This window comes from Podarcis muralis, chromosome 7, assembly GCF_964188315.1.
Source record: "Podarcis muralis chromosome 7, rPodMur119.hap1.1, whole genome shotgun sequence".
Lineage (NCBI taxonomy): Eukaryota > Metazoa > Chordata > Lepidosauria > Squamata > Lacertidae > Podarcis > Podarcis muralis.
Genome location: NC_135661.1, coordinates 86,862,168 through 86,885,095, shown reverse-complemented (window position 1 = coordinate 86,885,095; position 22,928 = coordinate 86,862,168). Strand labels below are relative to the sequence as shown.

The 22,928-nt window shown below is 48.0% G+C and overlaps 2 protein-coding genes and 1 long non-coding RNA gene across 3 annotated transcripts in view; 1 reads left to right on the top strand and 2 right to left on the bottom strand.

Annotated features, from left to right (window-relative positions):
• ZNF546 (zinc finger protein 546) overlaps positions 1–22,928 on the bottom strand; it is a 42,178-nt gene that overhangs the window by 13,897 nt on the left and 5,353 nt on the right. The window contains exons 2-4 of the mRNA XM_077932348.1: positions 4,601–4,682; positions 3,889–3,971; positions 3,312–3,438 (exon numbers count right to left, since the gene is read on the bottom strand). Coding sequence (XP_077788474.1) covers positions 3,312–3,438; positions 3,889–3,971; positions 4,601–4,682 — 292 coding nt within the window. The remainder of the gene's footprint in view (positions 1–3,311; positions 3,439–3,888; positions 3,972–4,600; positions 4,683–22,928) is intronic.
• On the bottom strand, positions 325–20,052 carry LOC144328518 (uncharacterized). The gene is given in 7 exon segments (XM_077932351.1): positions 325–2,239; positions 10,451–12,528; positions 15,732–15,858; positions 16,311–16,393; positions 17,017–17,098; positions 17,293–17,782; positions 19,912–20,052. Coding segments are annotated over 6 exon segments (4,311 nt in total). The 5' UTR covers positions 17,692–17,782; positions 19,912–20,052; the 3' UTR covers positions 325–697.
• LOC144328520 (uncharacterized) lies at positions 6,937–9,175 on the top strand. The gene is made up of 2 exons (XR_013393784.1): positions 6,937–7,851; positions 8,509–9,175. It is a non-coding gene; the product is annotated as an uncharacterized LOC144328520 (long non-coding RNA).

Genomic DNA, 22,928 nt, shown 5'->3' with positions numbered 1-22,928 from the left:
GGATAGTGTTCTCGAAGCTACAAACATGAGCCTGACCAAACTGCGGGAGGCGGTGGAAGACAGGAGTGCCTGGCGTGCTCTGGTCCATGGGGTCACGAAGAGTCGGACACGACTAAACGACTAAACAACAACAACAACAACAACAAAATGCAATAAGTACTAGGACACTTCGAACAGAATCAAAATCTATAATATCTAATATTCAATCAGCTATTACAATTTTTACACCTAGTACTTCATAGGAAAGTTCAGCATGGACAACAACCTCATCAGTGTTGCCAAATCACTCTTATCCCTCACCCCAGGCATGACATGAAGAAAATATTCAATGAATGAATAGATCTTTATTTGTGTCAGCCACTTCCCATACCAATAAAACAACAATACGATATACAAAGAATAAAAATAAAAAGTCCGTTATACAAAATAAATTGTAGGGTTTTGAGTCAATAGTCAAATAGTGGATCTTATTCTAATTGTCCCAGCTTTGCAACCCAATTCAAATTGCAACTTTGCTGTCTGCTGCTCATTTTGATCTGCCAAGAGAAAGGAAACTCTAAAGATGGTATTAAACACCTTGGCCAAGAACTTGCAAATCACAGTTCTTGGGTACGTTGTAGGAATTACTATGAGGCACCAGATGTGGCAAAGAACCCAACTGCAATTCTCACCTCATACAAACTAAGGGCTCCTAAAATTAAATCTGTATACAGCCACTACTATAATTTGCCCCCAATGTGAGTTCTTTGATGGGAAGTGAGGCGGGCCCTGTGAAGCTCTTCCCACATTCTTGGCACTAAAATAGTTTTCTCTTGCTGTGAATTCTTTGATGGTTTGTCAGTTTGGCCTTCTCAATGAATTTCTTTCCACATTCCAAGCACTGATATGGCTTCTCCCCTGTATGAATTCTTTGATGGACATTGAGCTGGCCTTGGTGACTGAAGCTCTTTCCACATTCCAAGCACTGATAGGGTGTCTCTCCGGTATGAATTCTCTGATGGACAGTGAGCTGGCTTCTTCGAAAGAAGTTCTTGCCACATTCCAAGCACTGATATGGCTTCTCCCCTGTATGAATTCTTTGATGGACAGTGAGCAGGCCTTGGTGACTGAAGCTCTTTCCACATTCCAAGCACTGATAGGGTGTCTCTCCGGTATGAATTCTCTGATGGACAGTGAGCTGGCTTCTTCGAAAGAAGCTCTTGCCACATTCCAAGCACTGATATGGTTTTTCCCCTGTATGAATTCTCTGATGGGAATTTAAATTGCCCTTTTGAGTGAAGCTCTTTCCACACTCTTGGCACTGATAGGGTTTCTCCCCTGTATGAATTCTCTGATGGAGAGTTAGATTGTTTCTCTCCCTGAAGCTCTTGCCACATTCCAAACACTGATAGGGTTCTCCCCCTATATGAATTCTCTGATGGACAGTGAGCTGGCTTCTTTGAAAGAAGCTCTTGCCACACTCCAAGCAGTGATAAGGTTTTTCTCCTCTATGAATTCTCTGATGGGAATTTAAACTGCCCTTTTCAGTGAAGCTCTTTCCACACTCTTGGCACTCATAGGGTTTCCCCCCTGTATGAATTATCTGATGGACAGTGAGCTTCTTTCTCTCCCTGAAGCTCTTTCCACATTCCAAGCACTGATATGGTTTTTCCCCTGTATGAATTCTTTGATGGACAGTGAGCAGGCCTTGGTGACTGAAGCTCTTTCCACATTCCAAGCACTGATTGGGTGTCTCTCCGGTATGAATTCTCTGATGGACAGTGAGCTGGCTTCTTCGAAAGAAGCTCTTGCCACATTCCAAGCACTGATATGGTTTTTCCCCTGTATGAATTCTCTGATGGGAATTTAAACTGCCCTTTTGAGTGAAGCTCTTTCCACACTCTTGGCACTGATAGGGTTTCTCCCCTGTATGAATTCTCTGATGGACAGTTAGATTGCTTCTCTCCCTGAACCTCTTGCCACATTCCAAGCACTGATAGGGTTCTCCCCCTATATGAATTCTCTGATGGACAGTGAGCTGGCTTCTTCGAAAGAAGCTCTTGCCACACTCCAAGCAGTGATAAGGTTTTTCTCCTCTATGAATTCTCTGATGGGAATTTAAACTGCCCTTTTGAGTGAAGCTCTTTCCACACTCTCGGCACTGATAGGGTTTCTCCCCTGTATGAATTCTCTGATGGACAGTGAGCTTGTTTTTCTCCCTGAAGCTCTTTCCACATTCCAAGCACTGATAGGGTTCCTTCTCAATGGGATTTCTTTGATTTGAAGTGGAATGGGAGCTCTGACTGAAGCTCTCTCTGCACTCTGAATACGGATATGACTTCTCCACTCTGTGGCTTTTGTCGTGATCTCCCTCGTTCTTCAGCTCCAGTTCATCACCACCTGCAACTGAGAGAGAAATGGATTGGAGCCTCAGGAAGTAATGGAGCCCCAAATAATGAAGCAGTGCTAATTAATGCTTGTGACCCCGGAAGAACTGAAAGGAGTTAGATGTGAGGTCTTCCTGCAGGGTTCACCTCATGAGATTCAAACAGCCTGGTTATTTTCTGGGATGGATTTTGTTTGGTCCAATCATGGGATCTGTGCCATCTCTAATGTCACTCATCTCTTAAGTCAACTAAGGACAGAAAGAAGCAGAACCGAAACAAAAAATCTGACAGAAGCTACTTGAACTTCCTGAATCCCTTAGAAGCCTACATTTAAGAAGGCCTTTGCCGTTTAGAGGAGCCTGGGGAAAATACGGAGGGGTATCTTATCTCCCCCCCAGAGGTTCTTCAGCTCAGCTCCTTTACCCCTACTCAGCACCCTGCGCCTCTGGTGGCCCTGGCCCTATGAGGGGAAGGAGAGGGGTCAGCCTTCCTTCTCCTCCTGCTCCTCTGCATCTGGCCAGATGGTTCCCAGCCCTACTGGAGTCATGGCTGCTTTCCTGAGGCCCTTCCTGTGCTGCTGCCCCTGGTGAAGGGGCCCTGATGGGAGGCTGTGGGGCTGCAGACAGGCCAGCCCTTCAAGAGCAAAAGGGGAGCCATCTTGGAAGGAGATAGGCATGATGATGATGATGATGATGATTGTATATAATTTTATTGTTTATAACCCGCCCATCTGGCTGGCTTTCATGCTTTGAAAAGGCAGAACTGAAGGAAGAATATTCACAGAGAGTCAATAGACTTCCAACTAAGGCTTGCTGTGGGAGTGTTAACATCCCAGGTGCTGCTGCGGGTGCTGCTGTTGAGCCCCATCGAAAAATCAGAGGTTCCTCCCATAGAGAGATGTCTTGAATTTCAAAGCTAATAGGATGATCCAAGAGGAAGCCTTACCGAGAGAGTCCAACCTCCCACGATTTTCCTCCATGACTTCCTTGTGAAGAGCTCTCTGGCAAGGATCCAGCAACGCCCACTCCTCGTCTGTGAAATGCACAGCTACATCTTCAAAGCACACTGGACCCTAAAAGAAAAGGAAAAAGGTTGTCCTCTTAGACAACATCAAGGTGAACAGTCACACTTTGCTCTGTTGTCTTCTGCCTCTTAACTGATGTTATGTTTTAATGGGATTGTTTTTCTGTACATTTCATTATGGACACCTTCCCATTTGCCACAAGGAAGGATCCCCTTCCTTCTTTCCCTGCGTGCTGTTCTTGCCGGGTGGGGAGGACCCTCCTGATGCCCTATAGACAACATCAAGGTGCACAGGGGGGCAATGACAGGGGGATGAGAGGGGGAAAGCCCCATTGTGTGACTGATGGGGTGAATCCTGGCCACTCTTTGGTGTGGTGTGTAAACTGCCTAGAAGCCTATTTTAGCATTCAGCCCTTCTTTCCTTGGCGGTTCCTCCCACCTTTCCTCTGTCCAACCCGTCCATGACATCCTCTTTCCCCACATGGCTCCTTCCTCCTACCTGCTCTGCTTCCACAGGGGCAGCTTCCCCTTCGCCACCAAGAAAAGATGGAGAAACAGGTCTTGCTGGCATCGTTCTGGCTCCTACGAGAGAAAAAGGTAAGTGCATGCTTCACTCAAAGGAAAACTGTAGGTGGGCCGTCAAAAAAGTAAGAGTAGCCACGTAAATGTGGACGTTAGTAACCATTTCACATATTAGGTAAAGGTAAAGGTACCCCTGCCCGTACGGGCCAGTCTTGACAGACTTTAGGGTTGTGTGCCCATCTCACTCAAGAGGCCGGGGCCAGTGCTGTCCGGAGACACTTCCGGGTCACGTGGCCAGCGTGACAAAGCTGCATTTGGCGAGCCAGCGCAGCACACGGAAACGCCGTCTACCTTCCCGCTAGTAAGCGGTCCCTATTTATCTACTTGCACCCGGGAGTGCTTTCAAATTGCTAGGTTGGCAGGCACTGGGACCGAACAACGGGAGCGCACCCCGCCGCGGGGATTCAAACCACCGACCTTTCGATCGGCAAGCCCTAGCCGCTGGGGCTTTTACCCACAGCGCCACCCGTGTCCCTATTTCACATATTAGTTATCCTAAAATACATCCCCCTTTCTCTAGGCTCTTGACCCCCTGTGATCTCCACCAAAAGATGAGAATAATTCACGGATTAGTTTCAAAATCCACAACATGTGATGAAATGGGGGAGAAAAAACTCCCTCCTCCTTACCCAGTGGCCTTACTCTGGAGTCCAACGGAGATCTCTCTACCTCAGAAGAATCCGGACCCATTTCTGGAAACTGATCCTTCCCCTGCAAGAGCACCAAGCAATCAAAACTATTAGATTGGAACTCGAATGGCAAAGGACACAAAAATTTAGGGGTATTGGATATCATTCCTCGGATGCTTTCCAAAAAAAGGATGACAAAATTAGTAGAGAATTGGAAGATACTCCCCCTCAAGTTCGGAACTCCTTGGAAGTATCCAGAGGAAAGTCTCTCTCACCTGCTGCTCTGCCTGACTCAGGAGGAAACCTTCAGCCAGGGCCACTGCCTGGGAACTGGTCTCTGCTCCACATTCCCTCACCCAGCTCTCCATCTCTGCTGGAAGGACAGCCAGGAACTGCTCCAAGATCACCAGGTCCAGCATCTCAGCTTTCGTGTGCCTTTCCGGCTTCAGCCACTGACGGCAAAGGTGGTAGAGTCGGTTGCAAACCTCTCGGGGTCCTTTGGCCTCCTGGTTGCAAAGCCGCCTGAGTTGCTGGCTCTGCACCTCTGAATGGAGGGTGTCCTCCTCACCCAGGATCCTTTGGACAGACTTTCCCCAGATTCCACCATGGCTAAGAGTTTGGATGGAATGGCCTCTTCCTGCTTCAGGCCCAGCTGAGTCTTGCTCATCATCCATCTCTGTTCTCAGGACACCTCCAAGAAATCGAAAAAAGTCCCTATGTCTTCTGCCAAGTTCTGTCTGTCCTAATGAGAGGTTTTAGCAAATCCCAAAAAGCAAATATAATTTTCTGATATACCAGTAAATCTGATACACAGTCAGGTGAATAGAAATATTCCCTGGGCAAGTGTGGATGAGTCTTGCTAGGAACCAGGGCTGCACGGCACCACAACTCAGACTGAGCTTTCTTTAAAAAATGAAGGAATAAAAGGAAGGAAGAATGGATGAGTGAGTCATCTGGACCAAAGGCAATAGTGGGGGTCCCTCCCACCCCCAAATGTCAGGGCACATTTCTTTCCTGCTTCTGCCTCATGTTGCAGCACTTGCAATCTCCCACATTCTCAAGACTCCTGGGGTGGGTTCCTCTTTCTTCATTCTGAGGGCCAGAGCTTCACCTGGCCAAAGAACAGGTGGGTGGGACCATATAACTTGTGTGTGGGGCCAAAGGACATTGTTTAAAAAAGAGAGATACAGGATTTGCCTTTTTTCTGTGATGGTATTAATTTTATACTCTTCTTAATATTGTAATATACTTTTTTAATCTGCCCTGGGAATTCTGGGTGGACACCAAGTTATTCTTTATGATGATTGGGGGGGGGGGGACTTGTCACAGGAGGAGGGGAGACCAGCTAGAATCATCCCTACCTCTTGGCCTCCGTCATCTGAATCTCCTGCCTCTGGATCTAGATTGCTCTCTGCCACAGATTCCCCTCGCTCACTAAGCCCCGTTACCTCTTCAGCGTCAGACACCTCCCCCCCCCAGTCTTCTCCCTCTGACCACTCTTCATTGCCCCCAAACCCCCACAACTGACCAAGAGCCGCCTTCCCTTGCGGGTTCCCCAGCTGGTTCCCCTCACCATTCCTCTGTGCCCACCCAGTCCATGCAGCTCCCTCCTTGCATCCTTTATTCTGTTATCACCAGATTGGGCTGTGCTAACCTTTTGGGTGAAGACAGTCCAGCCTCCTGTTCTCACTGAGGCCAACCTGGGGCCTCTTCTGGGATGCCCACCAGCAGGGCTGGAGCCCAGGGATAACTCTCTTCCCCTGCATGGCTGCCTCCAACTGTGGGGGCCAGGAGCCAGAATTCGCCTCATTCTCTTCTCAAGGCATCTGACTTGGTGGCCATCCCTTCCTCCTGTGGATGGGAGTTCCATGGGTCTACCTGCACACTGTGACATGGAAGGACTTCATTTATTTCTACCTCCAAATGTGTCCGTCTAGCTGCCACCTGCGTTAATGAACGTGACTGCTTCCTCAATCCCGTCAGGATTCCTTTGCATGCCCTTTTCTTCCTGACTCAGTGCCCCCTCCCCAAAGGAGCAAGTGGCGTCTTGATGGTAAGGAAAAAGAGAGTTGCAGACCTCCTGCTACTTGCAGCCTCCCTGGTTTTGCAGAGAGGAAGGGGGGCAGAACCTCTTATCCCTGACTTGGGGATCCCCCTGCAGGAGCTGAGCAGGCTCCCCATGGACCCGCCCCACTTCTCCCCAATGCACCCTAAGGCAGAAAAGAGAGGAAACTCACCAGGTCCCTGAAGGGAAACTGAGGCAGCTCCTGCAGAGGAGACGAAAGCCACCTCCCCCTCTTGAAGGGAGCGGGAGGGGCTTTTGTTCGGGAGGACATCGTCCCTCCTTTATTTCCTGTCCTCTCTAGGAATGCAGCTCATTTCCTTTTAACCCTTGCAAGGTGGAGCCAACCAAGCTCACATTTTCTCTCCCTGAGAAGCTTAGGAGGAGCCACGCAGATTGCAGAAATATACCCGAATAAGGCAGGGGAGCTCCGTTGGTAGAACATGAGTCCCTTTGACCTCAGCGTCTTGGGTTCGAGCCCCAGGTTGGGCAAGAGATTCCTGCGCTGCCGAGGGTTGGGCTAGATGACTCTGGGGGTCCCTAAGAACGATGAGTCCCTGGCCCTCGTGGCTGGCCTTCTGCACTGTTCCTTGGAACCCTTGCAAAGCGGAGCTCCCCAGGCCCCCTTCTCTCTCTTCTTGGGGGACCCTCCTGGCTGCCCTGCCCCCTGGGGACTCCCCCATATGCGCAAGACAACCTAAGCAGAAGAGGAAGAGACTCACCGGATCCCAGAAGGAGCTGAGAGAGAATAGCCCTCCTCCTCCTTGCAGGAAGGGATGGGGGAGAAGCTTCTCCCTTGATTTCCGGTCCTCTCTAGGAATCCAGCTCCGTTCCTTTTAACCCTTGGCGCTCCGGGCGCCCCAGCTCCCCCCTCTCTCTCCCCCTGCAAAGCCGGCAAGGCCTGCACCCGGAGGGGGGCTTTATTTGGGGGACCCTCAGGGCTGGCCTCTGAGCTGCTCCCGCCCTTGGAAACAGGAGCAGGAGGAGCACGAAAGGTCCTGCAAGGACATCCTCCTGGCTGCCCTCCCCCTGGGGACTCCCCCATCTCCCCGAGACAACCTAAGCGGAAGAGAAAGGAGACTCACCGGATCGCAGAAGGCGCCCCCGAGGCAGCACTTGCGGAGCAGAGAGAGAATAGCCCTCCTCCTTGAAGGAAGGGATGGGGGAGAACCTTCTCCCTTTATTTCCGGTACTCTCTAGGAATCCAGCTCAGCTCCCTTTAACCCTTGGCGAGCCGGGCTCATCCTCTCTCCCCCTTCAAAGCCGGAGCCCCGGGCATGGCCTGCATCCGGAGGGGGGCCTTATTTGGGGGACCCCCGGGCTGGCCTCTGAGCTGCTCCCTCCCTCGGAAACAGGAGCAGGAGGAGCACGAAAGGTCCTGCAAGGACATCCTCCTGGCGGGCCTTTTCCTCGCCACCAGCCTGGCTCTCATTTTGATGCCAGCAGCACCTTGAAAGGACCGAGACCTTAAAACCGCACCTGCCTCTCCCCGACCCCATTTCCTTCGGCGTTACTCTCTTATTTTCTCTTCCTAATACAGTGGTACCTCGGGCTATGAATTTAATTCGTTCTGGAGGGCCATTCTTAACCTGAGGTGCCACTTTAGCTAATGCGGCCTCCCACTGCCACCATGCAATTTCTGTTCTCATCCTGAGGTAAAATTCTTAACACGAGGTATTACATCCAGGTTAGCGGAGTCTGTAACCTGAGGTGTTTGTAACCTGAGGTACCACAGCAAGGCATTTTCCTTTTAATATTTCCTATTTTCCCAAATAAAGACAACCCTTCTTGAGATATGTGGAAACTCTAGGTAAACTTACATATAACTATTTGTATCACCTTGTAGAACTACAATCCGTTCCGGAAGACATTTGAAAACTGAGGCACAAAAGAAAAAAAGGAAAAATACACAGCGGAAGCTGTTCAACGTCCGAGGCGCGTTTGAAAACAGAAGCAATTACTTCCAGGTTTTCAGCATTCGAAAACTGAAACGTTCAACTTCGAAGACGTTAAAAAACCGAGCTTCCTCTGTATATCAAATAAACTTTATTTGTCTAGTATCCTTTAGATGTCACTATATAAACTTGCTTCTCCCACCTCACAATCAGCGACGGAAATAAGGATGGGAACTTTGTACCTGGGTTGCAACATTTTATTGAAACAATGCAATGAGATTCTCTTCCCTCTTAAATGCATTTCTGCCCTTCGCTCTTCCCTTCATCTCCTTTCTTCCATCTTTGAAGGGATACCCTGGAGGACCCTAAAGCAAACAAACTTGTCCATCTCTTGCTCCCAACTCCCTTTGGCGTGGGATGAACCAAGAACTCTGCTTCCTCATGGATACGATTCTTTCCTCTTGGCATACGCCCATAGTGAATAATCAGAGGACAGCAGAAAGGGAATCCTTGACTTAAGCTTCTCACAGAAGAAAGGAAAGTATTAAGTATGTGAATTGCTCATGTGATCAGAATTTGCTTCTACATCACCGGTTCGTGACCCAGGGGAGGGAATACTTGAAACAAAAACTCAGAACAAAGACAATGAGAACAAGCTCAGCATCCTGCAGGGAGCTGGTTTATTCAAGCTATTGCAATAGGACAGCCTGGCTAACCAGTTGTTCAGCAGAACGGCTACTTTGAAAAGGCTGCCAGGAGGCATGTTAGAAGAAAGATTATATACACAGCACACAAAGACTCATAAAATGCCACGACACTCTTCCACTTGCATCAAGAAAGGTTACAGGTCATGGGATGTGTGGCTTCATGCGGATATCGACTCCTCTGAAATTACCTTGCTGTGTCCCCGAGTGCCCAGGCCATTTGGGTCTCTTATGTCTCACTTTGCAACCATGCCCATGGCAACCAGGACTTCCATCGGACTTTTGACATTTCAATCCCATATCTGACTTCCCTGGTACCAAAAAATGTCAAAGACCTTTGAGGAGATATGTGAGTTCTCACACGGATGCTAGCTCAATTCCTCCCTCTTTCTCCAAACATCACCTGCCCTTCCAAGGTCAGAAAAGGCTGGAAGCGGTAGGCTATGTACACATCACAGCTTTACACAGTGCGGGAGGGTGGCATGAGGATTACAAAATGCAGGCATACAAAAATCATGCCTAATACATTCTATCGAAATGGTTAAATGCAGTAAGTACTAGGACACTTCGAACAGAATCAAAATCTATAATATCTAATATTCAATCAACTATCACAATTTTTACCCCACGTCCTTCCTAGGAAAGTTCAGCATGGACAGCAACCTCATCAGTGTTGCCAAATCACTCTTATCCCTCACCCCAGGCATGACATGAAGAAAATATTCAATGAATGAATAGATCTTTATTTGTGTCAGCCACTTGCCATACCAATAAAACAACAATACGATATACAAAGAATAAAAATTAAAAGTCCGTTATATAAAATACATTGTAGGGTTTTGAGTCAATAGTCAGATAGTGCCTCTTATTCTAATTCTCCCAGCTAAAAACCTTGCAACCTTTGCTGTCACCTGCTCTCCTTAATCTGCCAAGAGAAACTCTGAAGAAGGCATTAAGCACCTTGGTGAAATCACAGTTCTTGGGTACGTAGCAGAAATAGCTAGGGGGCACCAGATGTGGCAAAGAACCCATCTGCAATCCTCACCTCATACAAACTAAGGGCTCCTAAAATTAAATCTGTATACATTCACTACTATAATTTGCCCTCAATGTGAGTTCTTTGATGGGAAGCGAGATGGGCCCTGTGTCTGAAGCTCTTTCCACATTATTGGCACTGAAATAGTTTCACCTCGCTGTGAATTCTTTGATGGATCCTGAGTTTGGCCTTCACAATGAATTTCTTTCCACATTCCAAGCACTGATAAGGTTTCTCCCCTGTATGAATTCTCTGATGGGAAGTTAAACTGCCCTTTTGACTGAAGCTCTTTCCACACTCTTGGCACTGATAGGGTTTCTCCCCTGTATGAATTCTCTGATGGACAGTGAGCTTGTTTCTCTCCCTGAAGCTCTTTCCACATTCCAAGCACTGATAAGGTTTTTCCCCTTTATGAATTCTCTGATGGGAAGTTAAGCTGCCCTTTCTTCTGAAGGCCTTGCCACATTCCAAGCACTGATGGGGTGTCTCTCCTGTATGAATTGTTTGATGGGCCATGAGGTGGCCTCTTCGAACGAAGCTTTTGCCGCATTCCAAGCACTGATGGAGTTTCCCCCCTGTATGAATTCTCTGATGGACAGTAAACTGGCTTCTGCTACTGAATCTCTTGCCACACTCTTGGCACTGATGGGGTGTCTCTCCTGTATGAATTGTTTGATGGTCCATGAGGTGGCCACTTCGACCGAAGCTCTTGCCACATTCCAAGCACTGATAGGGTTTCTCCCCTGTATGACTTCTCTGATGGACAGTGAGATGGCTTTTTATTCTGAATTTCTTTCCACATTCCAAGCACTGATAGGGTTTTCCCCCTGTATGAATTCTCTGATGGACAGTAAAGTAGCTTCTGCTACTGAATCTCTTGCCACACTCTTTGCAATGATAGGGTTTCTCCCCTGTATGACTTCTCTGATGGACAGTGAGTTGGCTTTTTATTCTGAATCTCCTTCCACATTCCAAGCACTGATAGGGTTTCTCCCCCGTATGAATTCTTTGATGTACAATAAGTTGGCCTCGGTGACTGAAGCTTTTTCCACATTCCAAGCAATGATAGGGTTTATATCCAGTATGAATTCTTTGATGGGAAATGAAATTTATTTTCCAAGTGAAGCTCTTTCCACAATCTAAGCACTGATATGGCTTCGCCCCAGAATGAATTCTGTGATGGGAAGTGAGTTGGCTGCTCTGACTGAAGCTCTTTCCACATTCCAAGCACTGATAAGGTTTCTCTCCTGTATGAATTCGATGATGTAAAGTAAGTTGGCCTTGTTGACTGAAGCTTTTTCCACATTCCAAGCAGTGATAAGGTTTCTCCCCTGTATGAATTCTTTGATGGACAGTAAGATGGCTTTTTATTCTGAATTTCTTTCCACATTCCAAGCAGTGATAGGGTTTATTTCCAGTATGAATTCTTTGATGGGATGTGAAACTTATTTTCCAAGTGAAATTCTTGCCACATTGCAAGCACTGATATGTTTTCCCCCCAGAATGAATTATGTGATGGGAAGTGAGCTGGCTGCTCTGACTGAATCTCTTTCCACATTGCAAGCACTGATAAGGTTTCTCCCCTGTATGAATTCTCTGATGGACAACTATTTGGCTTTTTATTCTGAAACTCTTTCCACATTCCAAGCACTGATAAGGTTTCTCCCCTGTATGACTTTTCTGATGGACAGTAAGATGGCTTTTTATTCTGAATTTCTTTCCACATTCCAAGCAGTGATAGGGTTTATCTCCAGTATGAATTATTTGATGGGAAACGAGACTCATTTTCCAAGTGAAGCTCTTTCCACATTCCAAGCACTGATAAGGTTTCTCCCCTGTATGAATTCTTTGATGTACAGTAAGCTGGCCTTGTTGACTGAAGCTTTTTCCACATTCCAAACAGTGATAAGGTTTCTCCCCTGTATGAATTCTCTGATGGGTAGTTAAACTGCCCTTTTGACTGAAGCTCTTTCCACACTCTTGGCACTGATAGGGTTTCTCCCCTGTATGAATTCTCTGATGGACAGTGAACTTGTTTCTGTGACTGAAGCTCTTTCCACATTCCAAGCACTGATAGTGTTTCTTCTCAAAGGGATTTCTTTGATTTGAAGTGGAATGGGAGCTCTGACTGAAGCTCTCTCTGCACTCTGAATATGGATATGATTTCCCTACTGTGTGGCTTTTGTCGTGGTCTCCTTCGTTCTTCAGCTCCAATTCATCACCACCTGCAACTGAGACAGAAACGGATTGGAGCCTCAGGATGCAATGGAAAAACCAATTATGGAGCAGTGCTAATTAATGCTTGTGACCCAGGAAGAACTGAAGGGACTTAGATGTGAGGTCTTCCTACAGGGTTCACTGCCTGAGATTCAAAAAGCCTGGTTATTTTCTGGGATGGATTTTGTTTGGCCCAATCATGGGATCTGTGCCATCTCCAATGTCACTCGTCTCTTTGGTCAACCAAGGACAGAAAGAAGCAAGAACTGAAACAGAAGCTACTTGAACTTCCTGGGGGGCCGCTAGGGGCGCATTGGAAGATGGCCGACAATACCATCTCTCTGGCTCACACGAGGTAATTAAGAGGCTAATATAGGAGTAATTAGCCTCCCGAGTTTTCCCAGGGGGATTGGGAAAACACTGCCTCGTCTGCGGTTGCCTATAAATCACCCCCGAGTTCGAAAGAAGGAGGGGGTGGGGGCACTAGACACACAGCACTTATGTGGGTTTTTCGCTCTCCCGGACGCTACTTCTGATCGCGATCTGCGACCTGGTTGCAGGAGATCAAAATAAACAATTAGAGAGCAGCAAATGCACGTTTCGAGTAAAGAAAGGGAGTATCGACTGCTAACTGAAGCGACCTCTGTGAAGCAGAGCGACGGGCTGGATTCAACAGGAAAATATATCAAGAAGATACATCAAAGATGTCGGTATGTCAGAACGGGGTGGAAAGGGGGGGACTTTTCTTTTTTCCTCTATGTGATTACCTAACAACCCCCCCCCCAGAAGAACCGTTGCAATAATTGATAACAAGATAGATAATAATGAACTGTGTGGAAATGAATTATTAACCAAAGGCTTTGTTTTGTGGAAGATCTGGAAAGGAATGGAAGGCTCTTGGAATGATGCAGTTCTAAAAAGAGATCAGCCATGACAGGCAGGCTTTGTTGCAGGATTGACGATCAAGAGGGGGAGGAAGCCATGGCTTTGCTATCATACTTGACTCTGTGTTTGATCTGGCAGAACCCCCTGAAAAGATCAATGTGGGAACGACAAGTCTGTAAAAGTTAATGAGCAGATGCTAAGACTGTTTTCTATGGAAGTGCTGAAATGCCATCTGCCATCTGAATATGATTTTTGGATTAATGTGAAAATCCACACAGGACTATAACAGCGTTTGTTTCAACTTGCTTGTGGAGACTTTCAGAGGTTATAAAGAAAAGAAAAAAATACAATAACAACAAGAAGATTGAATGATTATTTGTAAAGGAAAACAACAAAGAGATGAATGGACAGAACTGTGAACATCAAATAGACAGAACTGTGAACATCAAAGCAGCAGAAATAAGAGATGATTGGATCCCTTTTTGGATCCCTTTCTGAGTTCGAAGCATGGGCACCCCCAACAAAAATTTAAAATTCGGCTTTGTAATTTGGAACTGACTATGCAAAAGCCTTTGATTGTGTCGACCACAGCAAACTATGGCAAGTTCTTAAAGAAATGGGAGTGCCTGATCACCTCATCTGTCTCCTGAGAAATCTCTAGGTGGGACAAGACGCTACAGTTAGAACTGGATATGGAATAACTGATTGGTTCAACATTGGGAAAGGAGTACGACAAGGCTGTATTTTGTCTCCCTGTTTATTTAACTTATATGCAGAATTCATCATGCGAAAGGCTGGGCTGGATGAATCCGAAGCCGGAATTAAGATTGCCGGAAGAAATATCAACAACCTCAGATATGCAGATGACACAACCTTGATGGCAGAAAGTGAGGAGGAATTAAAGAACCTTTTATTGAGGGTGAAAGAGGAGAGCGCAAAATATGGTCTGAAGCTCAACATCAAAAAAACGAAGATCATGGCCACTGGTCCCATCACCTCCTGGCAAATAGAAGGGGAAGAAATGGAGGCAGTGAGAGATTTTACTTTCTTGGGCTCCATGATCACTGCAGATGGTGACAGCAGCCACGAAATTAAAAGACGCCTGCTTCTTGGGAGAAGGGCAATGACAGGCCTAGACAGCATCTTGAGAAGTAGAGACGTCACCTTGCCAACAAAGGCCCGTATAGTTAAAGCCATGGTTTTCCCAGTAGTGATGTATGGAAGTGAGAGCTGGACCATAAAGAAGGCTGATCGCCGAAGAATTGATGCTTTTGAATTATGGTGCTGGAGAAGACTCTTGAGAGTCCCATGGACTGCAAGAAGATCAAACACATCCATTCTTAAGGAAATCAGCCCTGAGTGCTCACTGGAAGGACAGATAGTGAAGCTGAGGCTCCAGTACTTTGGCCACCTCATGAGAAGAGAAGACTCCCTGGAGAAGACACTGATGCTGGGAAAGATGGAGGGCACAAGGAGAAGGGGGCGACAGAGGATGAGATGGTTGGATAGTGTTTTCGAGGTTACCAGCATGAGTTTGACCAAACTGCGGGAGGTAGTGGAGGACAGAGGTGCCTGGCGTGCTCTGGTCCATGGGGTCACGAAGAGTCGGACACGACTAAACGACTAAACAACAACAACAATTTGGAACTAATGTGATTTGATTGGTTGTTAATAAAAATTAAAAAAAAAGTTACTTGAACTTCCTGAATAACTTTGAAGCCTACATTTAAGAAGGCATTGTGCAGTTTAGAGGATCCTGGGGAAAATACGGAGGGGTATCTTATCTCTCCCAGAGGCTCTTCAGCTGAGCTCCTTTCACCCTGCTCAGCAACCTTTGCCTCTGGTGGCCCTGGCCCTATGAGGGGAAGGAGAGGGGTCAGCCTTCCTTCTCCTCCTCCTCTGCATCTGGCCAGAGGGTTCCCAGCCCTGCTGGAGTCATGGCTGCTTTCCTGAGGCCCTTCCTCTGCTGCTGCCCCTGGTGAAGGGGCCCTGATGGAAGGCTGTGCAGCTGCAGACAGGCCAGCCCTTCAAGAGCAAAAGGGGAGCCAGCTTGGAGGGGGATAGGCATGATGATGATAATTGTAATAATTTTATGGTTTATAACCCGCCCATCTGGCTGGCTTTCATGCTTTGAAAAGGCAGAACTGAAGGAAGAATATTCACAGGGAAAGCAGTCAATAGTCTTCCAACTAAGGCTTGCTGTGGGAGTGTTAACATCCCAGGTGCTGCTGCGGGTGCTGCTGTTGAGCCCCATCGAAAAATCAGAGGTTCTTCCCATAGAGATATGTCTTGAATTGCAAAGCAAATAGGATGATCCAAGAGGAAGCCTTACCAAGAGAGTCCAAGAACCCACGATTCTCCTCCATGACATCCTTGTGCAGAGCTCTCTGGTCAGGATCCAGAAACGCCCACTCCTCGTCTGTGAAATGCACAGCTACATCTTCAAAGCACACTGGACCCTAAAAGAGAAAGAAAAAGGTTGTCCTCTTAGACAACATCAAGGTGAACAGTCACACTTTGCTCTGTTGTCTTCTGCCTCTTAACTGATGTTATGTTTTAATGGGATTCTTCTTCTACACATTTCATTATGGACACATCCCCATTTGCCACATGGAAGGATCCCCTTCCTGCTTTCCCTGCGTGCTGTTCTTGCCGGGTGGGGAGGACCCTCCTGATGCCCTATAGACAACATCAAGGTGCACAGGGGGGCAATGACAGGGGGATGAGAGGGGGAAAGCCCCATTGTGCGACTGATGGGGTGAATCCTGGCCACTCTTTGGTGTGGTGTGTAAACTGCTTAGAAGCCTATTTTAGCATTCAGCCCTTCTTTCCTAGGCGGTTCCTCCCACCTTTCCTCTGTGTCCAACCCGTCCATGACATCCTCTTTCCCCACATGGCTCCTTCCTCCTACCTGCTCTGGTTCCACAGGGGCAGCGTCCCCTTCGCCACCAAGAAAAGATGGAGAAACAGGTCTTGCTGGCATCGTTCTGGCTCCTACGAGAGAAAAAGGTAAGTGCATGCTTCACTCAAAGGAAAACTATAGGTGGGCCTTCCAAAAAGTAAGAGTAGCCACGTAAACATGGACGTTGGTAACCATTTCACATATTAGGTAAAGGTAAAGGTACCCCTGCCCGTACGGGCCAGTCTTGACAGACTCTGGGGTTGTGCGCCCATCTCACTCAAGAGGCCGGGGGCCAGCGCTGTCCGCAGACACTTCCGGGTCACGTGGCCAGCGTGACAAAGCTGCATCTGGCGAGCCAGCGCAGCACACGGAAACGCCGTTTACCTTCCCGCCAGTAAGCGGTCCCTATTTATCTACTTGCACCCAGGGGTGCTTTCGAACTGCTAGGTTGGCAGGCGCTGGGACTGAGCAATGGGAGCGCACCCCGCCGCGGGGATTAGATTTGCCGACCTTTCGATCAGCAAGCCCTAGGCGCTGAGGCTTTTACCCACAGCGCCACCCGCGTCCCTATTAGTTGTGCAAAGATACATCACCCTTTCTCTGGGCTCTTGGCTTCACGTGTCTTCTCCAAAAAAAGATGTAGAGACCTCACAAATTAGTTTCAAAAACAACATAATGTGATAAAATGGGGGAGAAATAACTCCCTCCTCCTTACCCAGGGGCCTCTCTCTGGAGTCCAACGGAGTTCTCTCTACCTCAGAGGAATCCAGACCCATTTCTGGAAACTGATCCTTCCCCTGCAAGAGCAACAAGCATTGAAAAGAATTAGATTGGAACTGGAATGGCAAAGGACACAAGTACTTTAGGGGTATCGGATATCATTCTTAGGATGCTTTCCAAAAAATGGATGACAAAATTAGTAGAGAATTGGGGGATACTCTCCCTCAAGTTCGGAGCCCCTTGGGAGTATCCAGAGGAAAGTCTCTCTCACCTGCTGCTCCGCCCGACTCAAGAGGAAACCTTCAGCCAGGGCCACTGCCTGGGAACTGGTCTCCGCTCCACATTCCCTCACCCAGCTCTCCATCTCTGGTGGAAGGACAGCCAGGAACTGCTCCAAGATCACCAGGTCCAGCATCTCAGCTTTCGTGTGGGTTTCTGGTTTCAGCCACTGACGGCAAAGGTGGTAGAGTCGGTTGCAAACCTCTCGGGGTCCTTTGGCCTCCTGGTTGCAAAGTCGCCTGAGTTGCTGGCTCTGCACCTCTGAGCGGAGGGTGTGCTCCTTACCCAGGATCCTTTGGACAGACTTTCCCCAGATTCTTCTATGGCTAAGGGTTTGGATGGAACAAAGCCTTCCTGCTTCAGGCCCAGCTGTGTCTTGCTCATCACCCATCTCTCTTCTCAGGACACTTCCAAGAAATCGAAAGATGTCCCTACGTCTTCTGCCAAGTTCTGCCTGTCCTAATGAGAGGTTTTAGCAAATCCTAAAAAGCAAATATATTTTTCTGATATAAAACTGATACATAGTCAGGTGAATAGAACTGTTCCCTGGACAAGCGTGGATGAGTCTTGCTAGGAACCAGGGCTGGACTGCACCACAACTCAGACTGAGCTTTCTTTAAAAAATAAAGGAAGGAAGAAGGAAGGAAGACAGAATGGATGAGTGAGTCATCTGTACTAAGTCTAACTGGGACGCCAGGCAATAGTGGGGGTCCCTCCCACCCCGAAATGTCAGGGCACATTTCTTTCCTGCTTCTGCCTCATGTTGCAGCACTTGCAATCTCCCACATTCTCAAGACTCCTGGGGTGAGTCCCTCTTTCTTTATTCTGAGGGCCAGAGCTTCACCTGGCCAAAGAACAGGTGGGTGGGACCAAAGGACAGTGTTAGAAAAAGAGAGAGATAGGATTTGCCATCTTGCTGTGATTGTAATAATTTTATATAAATGTACTCCTGACCATCAGGTCCAGTCGTGACCGACTCTAGGGTTGCACGCTCATCTCGCTCAAGAGGCCGGGAGCCGGCGCTTGTCCGCAGACAGCTTCCGGGTCATGTGGCCAGCATGACTAAGCTGCTTCTGGCGAACCAGCGCAGCACACGGAAACGCCGTTTACCTTCCCGCTGGAGAGCGGTCCCTATTTATCTACTTGCACTTTGGGGTGCTTTCGAACTGCTAGGTTGGCAGGATTGTAAATAATTTTATACTCTTCATAATATTGTGATTTACTGTTTTAATGTGCCATGGGAATTTTGGGTGGACATCACGTAATTGATTATGATGATGGGAGGGGAGAGCTTGTCACAAGAGGAGGGGAGAACCCCTATTCCTCTTCACCAGCCAGAATCATCCCTACCTCTTGGCCTCCCTCATCCCACTCTCCTGCCTCTGGGTCTAGATTGCTCTCTGCCACAGATTCCCCCCGCTCACTAAGCCCCATTACCTCTTCAGCGTCAGACACCTCCTCCTCCCAGACTTCTCCCTCTGACCACTCTTCATAGCCCCCAAACCCCTCCCCTGGCCCAGAGCCGCCTCCCCTTGCGGCTTCCCCAGCTGGTTCCCTTCACCATTCCTCTGTGCCCACCCAGTCCATGCAGCTCCCTCCTTGCATCCTTTATTCTGTTATCACCAGGTTGGGCTCTGCTTTCCTTTTGGGTGAAGACAGTCCAGCCTCCTGTTCTCTCAGGTGCCAACCTGGGGCCTCTTCTGGGAAGCCCACCAGCAGGGCTGGAGCCCAGGGCAACTCTCTTCCCCTGCATGGCTGCCCTCAACTGTGGGGGCTAGGAGCCATCGCTAGCCCTCTGCTCCTCCCTGAATTGGCCTCATCCTCTTCTAAAGCCATCTGGCTTGGTGGCCATCCCTTCCTCCTGTGGGAGGAAGTTCCATGGGTTAGTATACCTGAAGGAGCGTCTCCACCCCCATCGTTCTGCCCAGATGCTGAGGTCCAGCTCCAAGGGCCTTCTGGTGGTTCCTTCACTGCGAGTGGCAAAGCTACAGGGAACCAGGCAGAGGGCCTTCTCGGTGGTGGCACCCGCCCTGTGGAAGGCCCTCCCACCAGATGTCAAAGAGATAAACAACTACCTGACATTTAGAAGACATCTGAAGGCAGCCCTGCTCAGGGAAGTTTTTAATGTGTGACATTTTAATGTATTTTTAATCTTTGTTGGAAGCCGCCCAGAGTGGCTGGGGAGATCCAGCTAGATGGGCGGGATACAAATAATAAATTATTTTTTATTAACTGCACACTGTGACATAGAAGGACTTTATTTATCATAGAGCCCAAGTTTTTATTTCTACCTCCAAATGTGTCCGTCTAGCTGCCACCTGCGTTAATGAACGTGACTGCTTCCTCAATCCCGTCAGGATTCCTTTGCATGCCCTTTTCTTCCTGACTCAGTGCCCCCTCCCCAAAGGAGCAAGTGGCGTCTTGATGGTAAGGAAAAAGAGAGTTGCAGACCTCCTGCTACTTGCAGCCTCCCTGGTTTTGCAGAGAGGAAGGGGGGCAGAACCTCTTATCCCTGACTTGGGGATCCCCCTGCAGGAGCTGAGCAGGCTCCCCATGGACCCGCCCCACTTCTCCCCAGTGCACCCTAAGGCAGAAAAGAGAGGGAACTCACCAGGTCCCTGAAGGGAAACTGAGGCAGCTCCTGCAGAGGAGACGAAAGCCACCTCCCCCTCTTGCAGGGAGCGGGAGGGGCTTTTGTTCGGGAGGACCTCGTCCCTCCTTTATTTCCTGTCCTCTCTAGGAATGCAGCTCAGTTCCTTTTAACCCTTGGCGAGCCGGGCGCCCCCAGCTCCCCCCTCTCTCCCTCTGCAAAGCCGGAGCCCCGGGCATGCGGGCATGGCCTGCACCCGGAGGGGGGCCTTATTTGGGGGACCCTCTGGGCTGGCGTCTGAGCTGTTCCCTCCCTCGGAAACAGAAGCAGGAGCACGAAAGGCCCGGAGGGGGAGAGGCTGTGCAACAAGCTCTCCGGGCACCAGCCTGGCTTTACTTTGGTGTAAACTGCACCTTGAAAGGACCGAGACCTGAACTCTGAGGCCAAACACTGCCTTAAAACCGCACCTGCCTCTTCCTGACCCCGTTTCCTATGGCGTTACTCTCTTACTTTTTCCTCCTAATAAAGCATTTTCCTTTTAATATTCGCTACTTTCCCAAATAAAGACAGCCCTTCTTGTGATACGTGGAAGCTCTAAATAAACTTACATATAACTATTAGTATCACCATGTAGAACTATAATCCATTCTGGAAGACATTCAAAAACTGAGGCACATAAGAAAAAAATGGAAAAACACACAGCAGAAGCTGTTCAACGTCTGAGGCACGTTCGAAAATGGAAGCAATTACTTCCAGGTTTTCAGCATTCGAAAACCAAAACTTTCGGCTTCCAAGACACTCAAAAACCCAGGTTCCACTGTATATCAAATAAACTTTATATACAGTGGTACCTCAGGTTACAGACACTTCAGGTTACAGATGCTTCAGGTTACAGATGCTTCAGGTTACATACTCCGCTAACCCAGAAATAGTACCTCAGGTTAAGAACTTTGCTTCAGGATGAGAACAGAAATTTCGAGGCGGCAGTGGGAGGCCCTTTAGCTAAAGTGATACCTCAGGTTAAGAACGGTTTCAGGTGAAGAATAGAGCTCCGGAACGAATTAAGTTCTTAACCCGAGGTACCACTGTATCTAGTATCCTTTAGATCTCCCTATATAACCTTGCTTCTCCCACCTTACAATCAGTGTGGGTTCTCCGTGGGTTGGAGAAATGAATTTGCCCACAAGCCTTACACTTTCTTGCACCCCACACCAATGCAACTCCCCTCACCTTGCAAAATGACGGATCCATGGCGTTTAGGACATACGCACCCCCCAATCCTAGGGGTGTATGAAATCCAGATTTGCCTTGCATAGGGCTTCTTCCTCCTGCTCCTGTTGCTGCTTGTTTAGGGAACCCAGTTGCAACACAACAAACGACCATTGCTTAAAGTGCCTTTGCTTCACTTCTCCTTGGTTGGGGTTCACCCATCCTTCTGACCATTGAGGAGCCTGATAGGGTTTCCTGAACCACCAACGTATTTTTACAAGCATTTCAACCCCTCACATCAATTGTTGCTTTCTATATGTTTTTCTGGGACGCGGGTGGCGCTGTGGGTTAAACCACAGAGCCTAGGACTTGCTGATCAGAAGGTCGGCGGTTCGAATCCCCACGACGGAGTGAGCTCCCGTTGCTCGGTCCCTGCTCCTGCCAACCTAGCAGTTCGAAAACATGTCAAAGTGCAAGAAGATAAATAGGTACCGCTCCGGCGGGAAGGTAAACGGCGTTTCCGTGCGCTGCTCTGGTTCGCCAGAAGCGGCTTAGTCATGCTGGCCACATGACCCGGAAGCTGTACGCTGGCTCCCTCGGCCAGTAAAGCAAGATGAGTGCTGCAACCTCAGAGTCGGCCACGACTGGACCTAATAGTCAGGGGTCCCTTTGTATGTTTTTCTGTCTCTCACTCTGTATGCACACACTTGTGCAAGGAGCAGAGTATTTGCTTAACTGCTCAACTTCGAAAATGAAGAGGATAGTGCTTGACTTAAGCTTCTCACAGACGAAAGGTTGAGACTACGGTCTTTTATCGCAAACGTGCTATGTGTGTGTTCAGAAGATACCAGGAATAATAATAATAATAATAATAATAATAATAATAATAATAATAATAATAATAATAATAATATATTATTATTTATACCCCGCCCATCTGACTGAGTGTCCCCAGCCACTCTGGATGGCTTCCAACCGAACATTAAAAACAATACAGCGTCAGACATTAAAAACTTCCCTAAACAGGGCCGCCTTCAGTCGTCTTTTAAAAGGAAGCGCTCCAAGCAGACACTGCCACCATCCTGGTCATGCCGAGGATGACTATGGCAATCCGGAATAGAACAGAACAGAAATGCAGAGTCGAAAGGCACCCCAAAGGATATCTAGTCCAACTACTGACAAGGCAGGAATCTCAATGAGAGATGGCCACCCAAAATCTGATTAAAAACCTCCCAAGAAGGAGAGGACACCACCTTCTGACGGAGTCTGTTCTACTGTTGAACAGTTCTTACTGTCAGAGAGATCTGCCTGAAGTTTAATCAGAACCCCACTCCACGATCTTTAAGCCACTGGTTCGTATCCTAACCTCCAGAGCAGGAGAAGAAAAGGAGCACCACCAATTTGCAGCTTCGAGGCGCTGAAAGAGGAAGCACTGTGAGCCTCCCTAATTATGCTGTGGAAACCCTGGCATCTTCAGATCAAGGGCGCTATACAAAGTTAATAGCAATAGAAATAATAAAGTATGGGAATTGTTCGTGTGGTAAGAATTTGCTTCTACCTCACCAGTTCGTTACCCAGGGGAGGGAACACCTGAAACGAAAACTCAGAACCAAGAGAATGAGCGCAATCTTTTAATTGGAAGCTTTTAATGTTTAACAGACCACTGTATTTTAATACTTTGTTGGAAGCCGCCCAGGGTGGTTGGGGAGACCCAGCCAGATGGGTGGGTTTAAATAACAAATTATTATTATTATTAATTATTATTATTATTAGTATTATTATTATCCTGCAGGAACCCGGTTTATGCAAACTATTGCAATAGGAGAGCC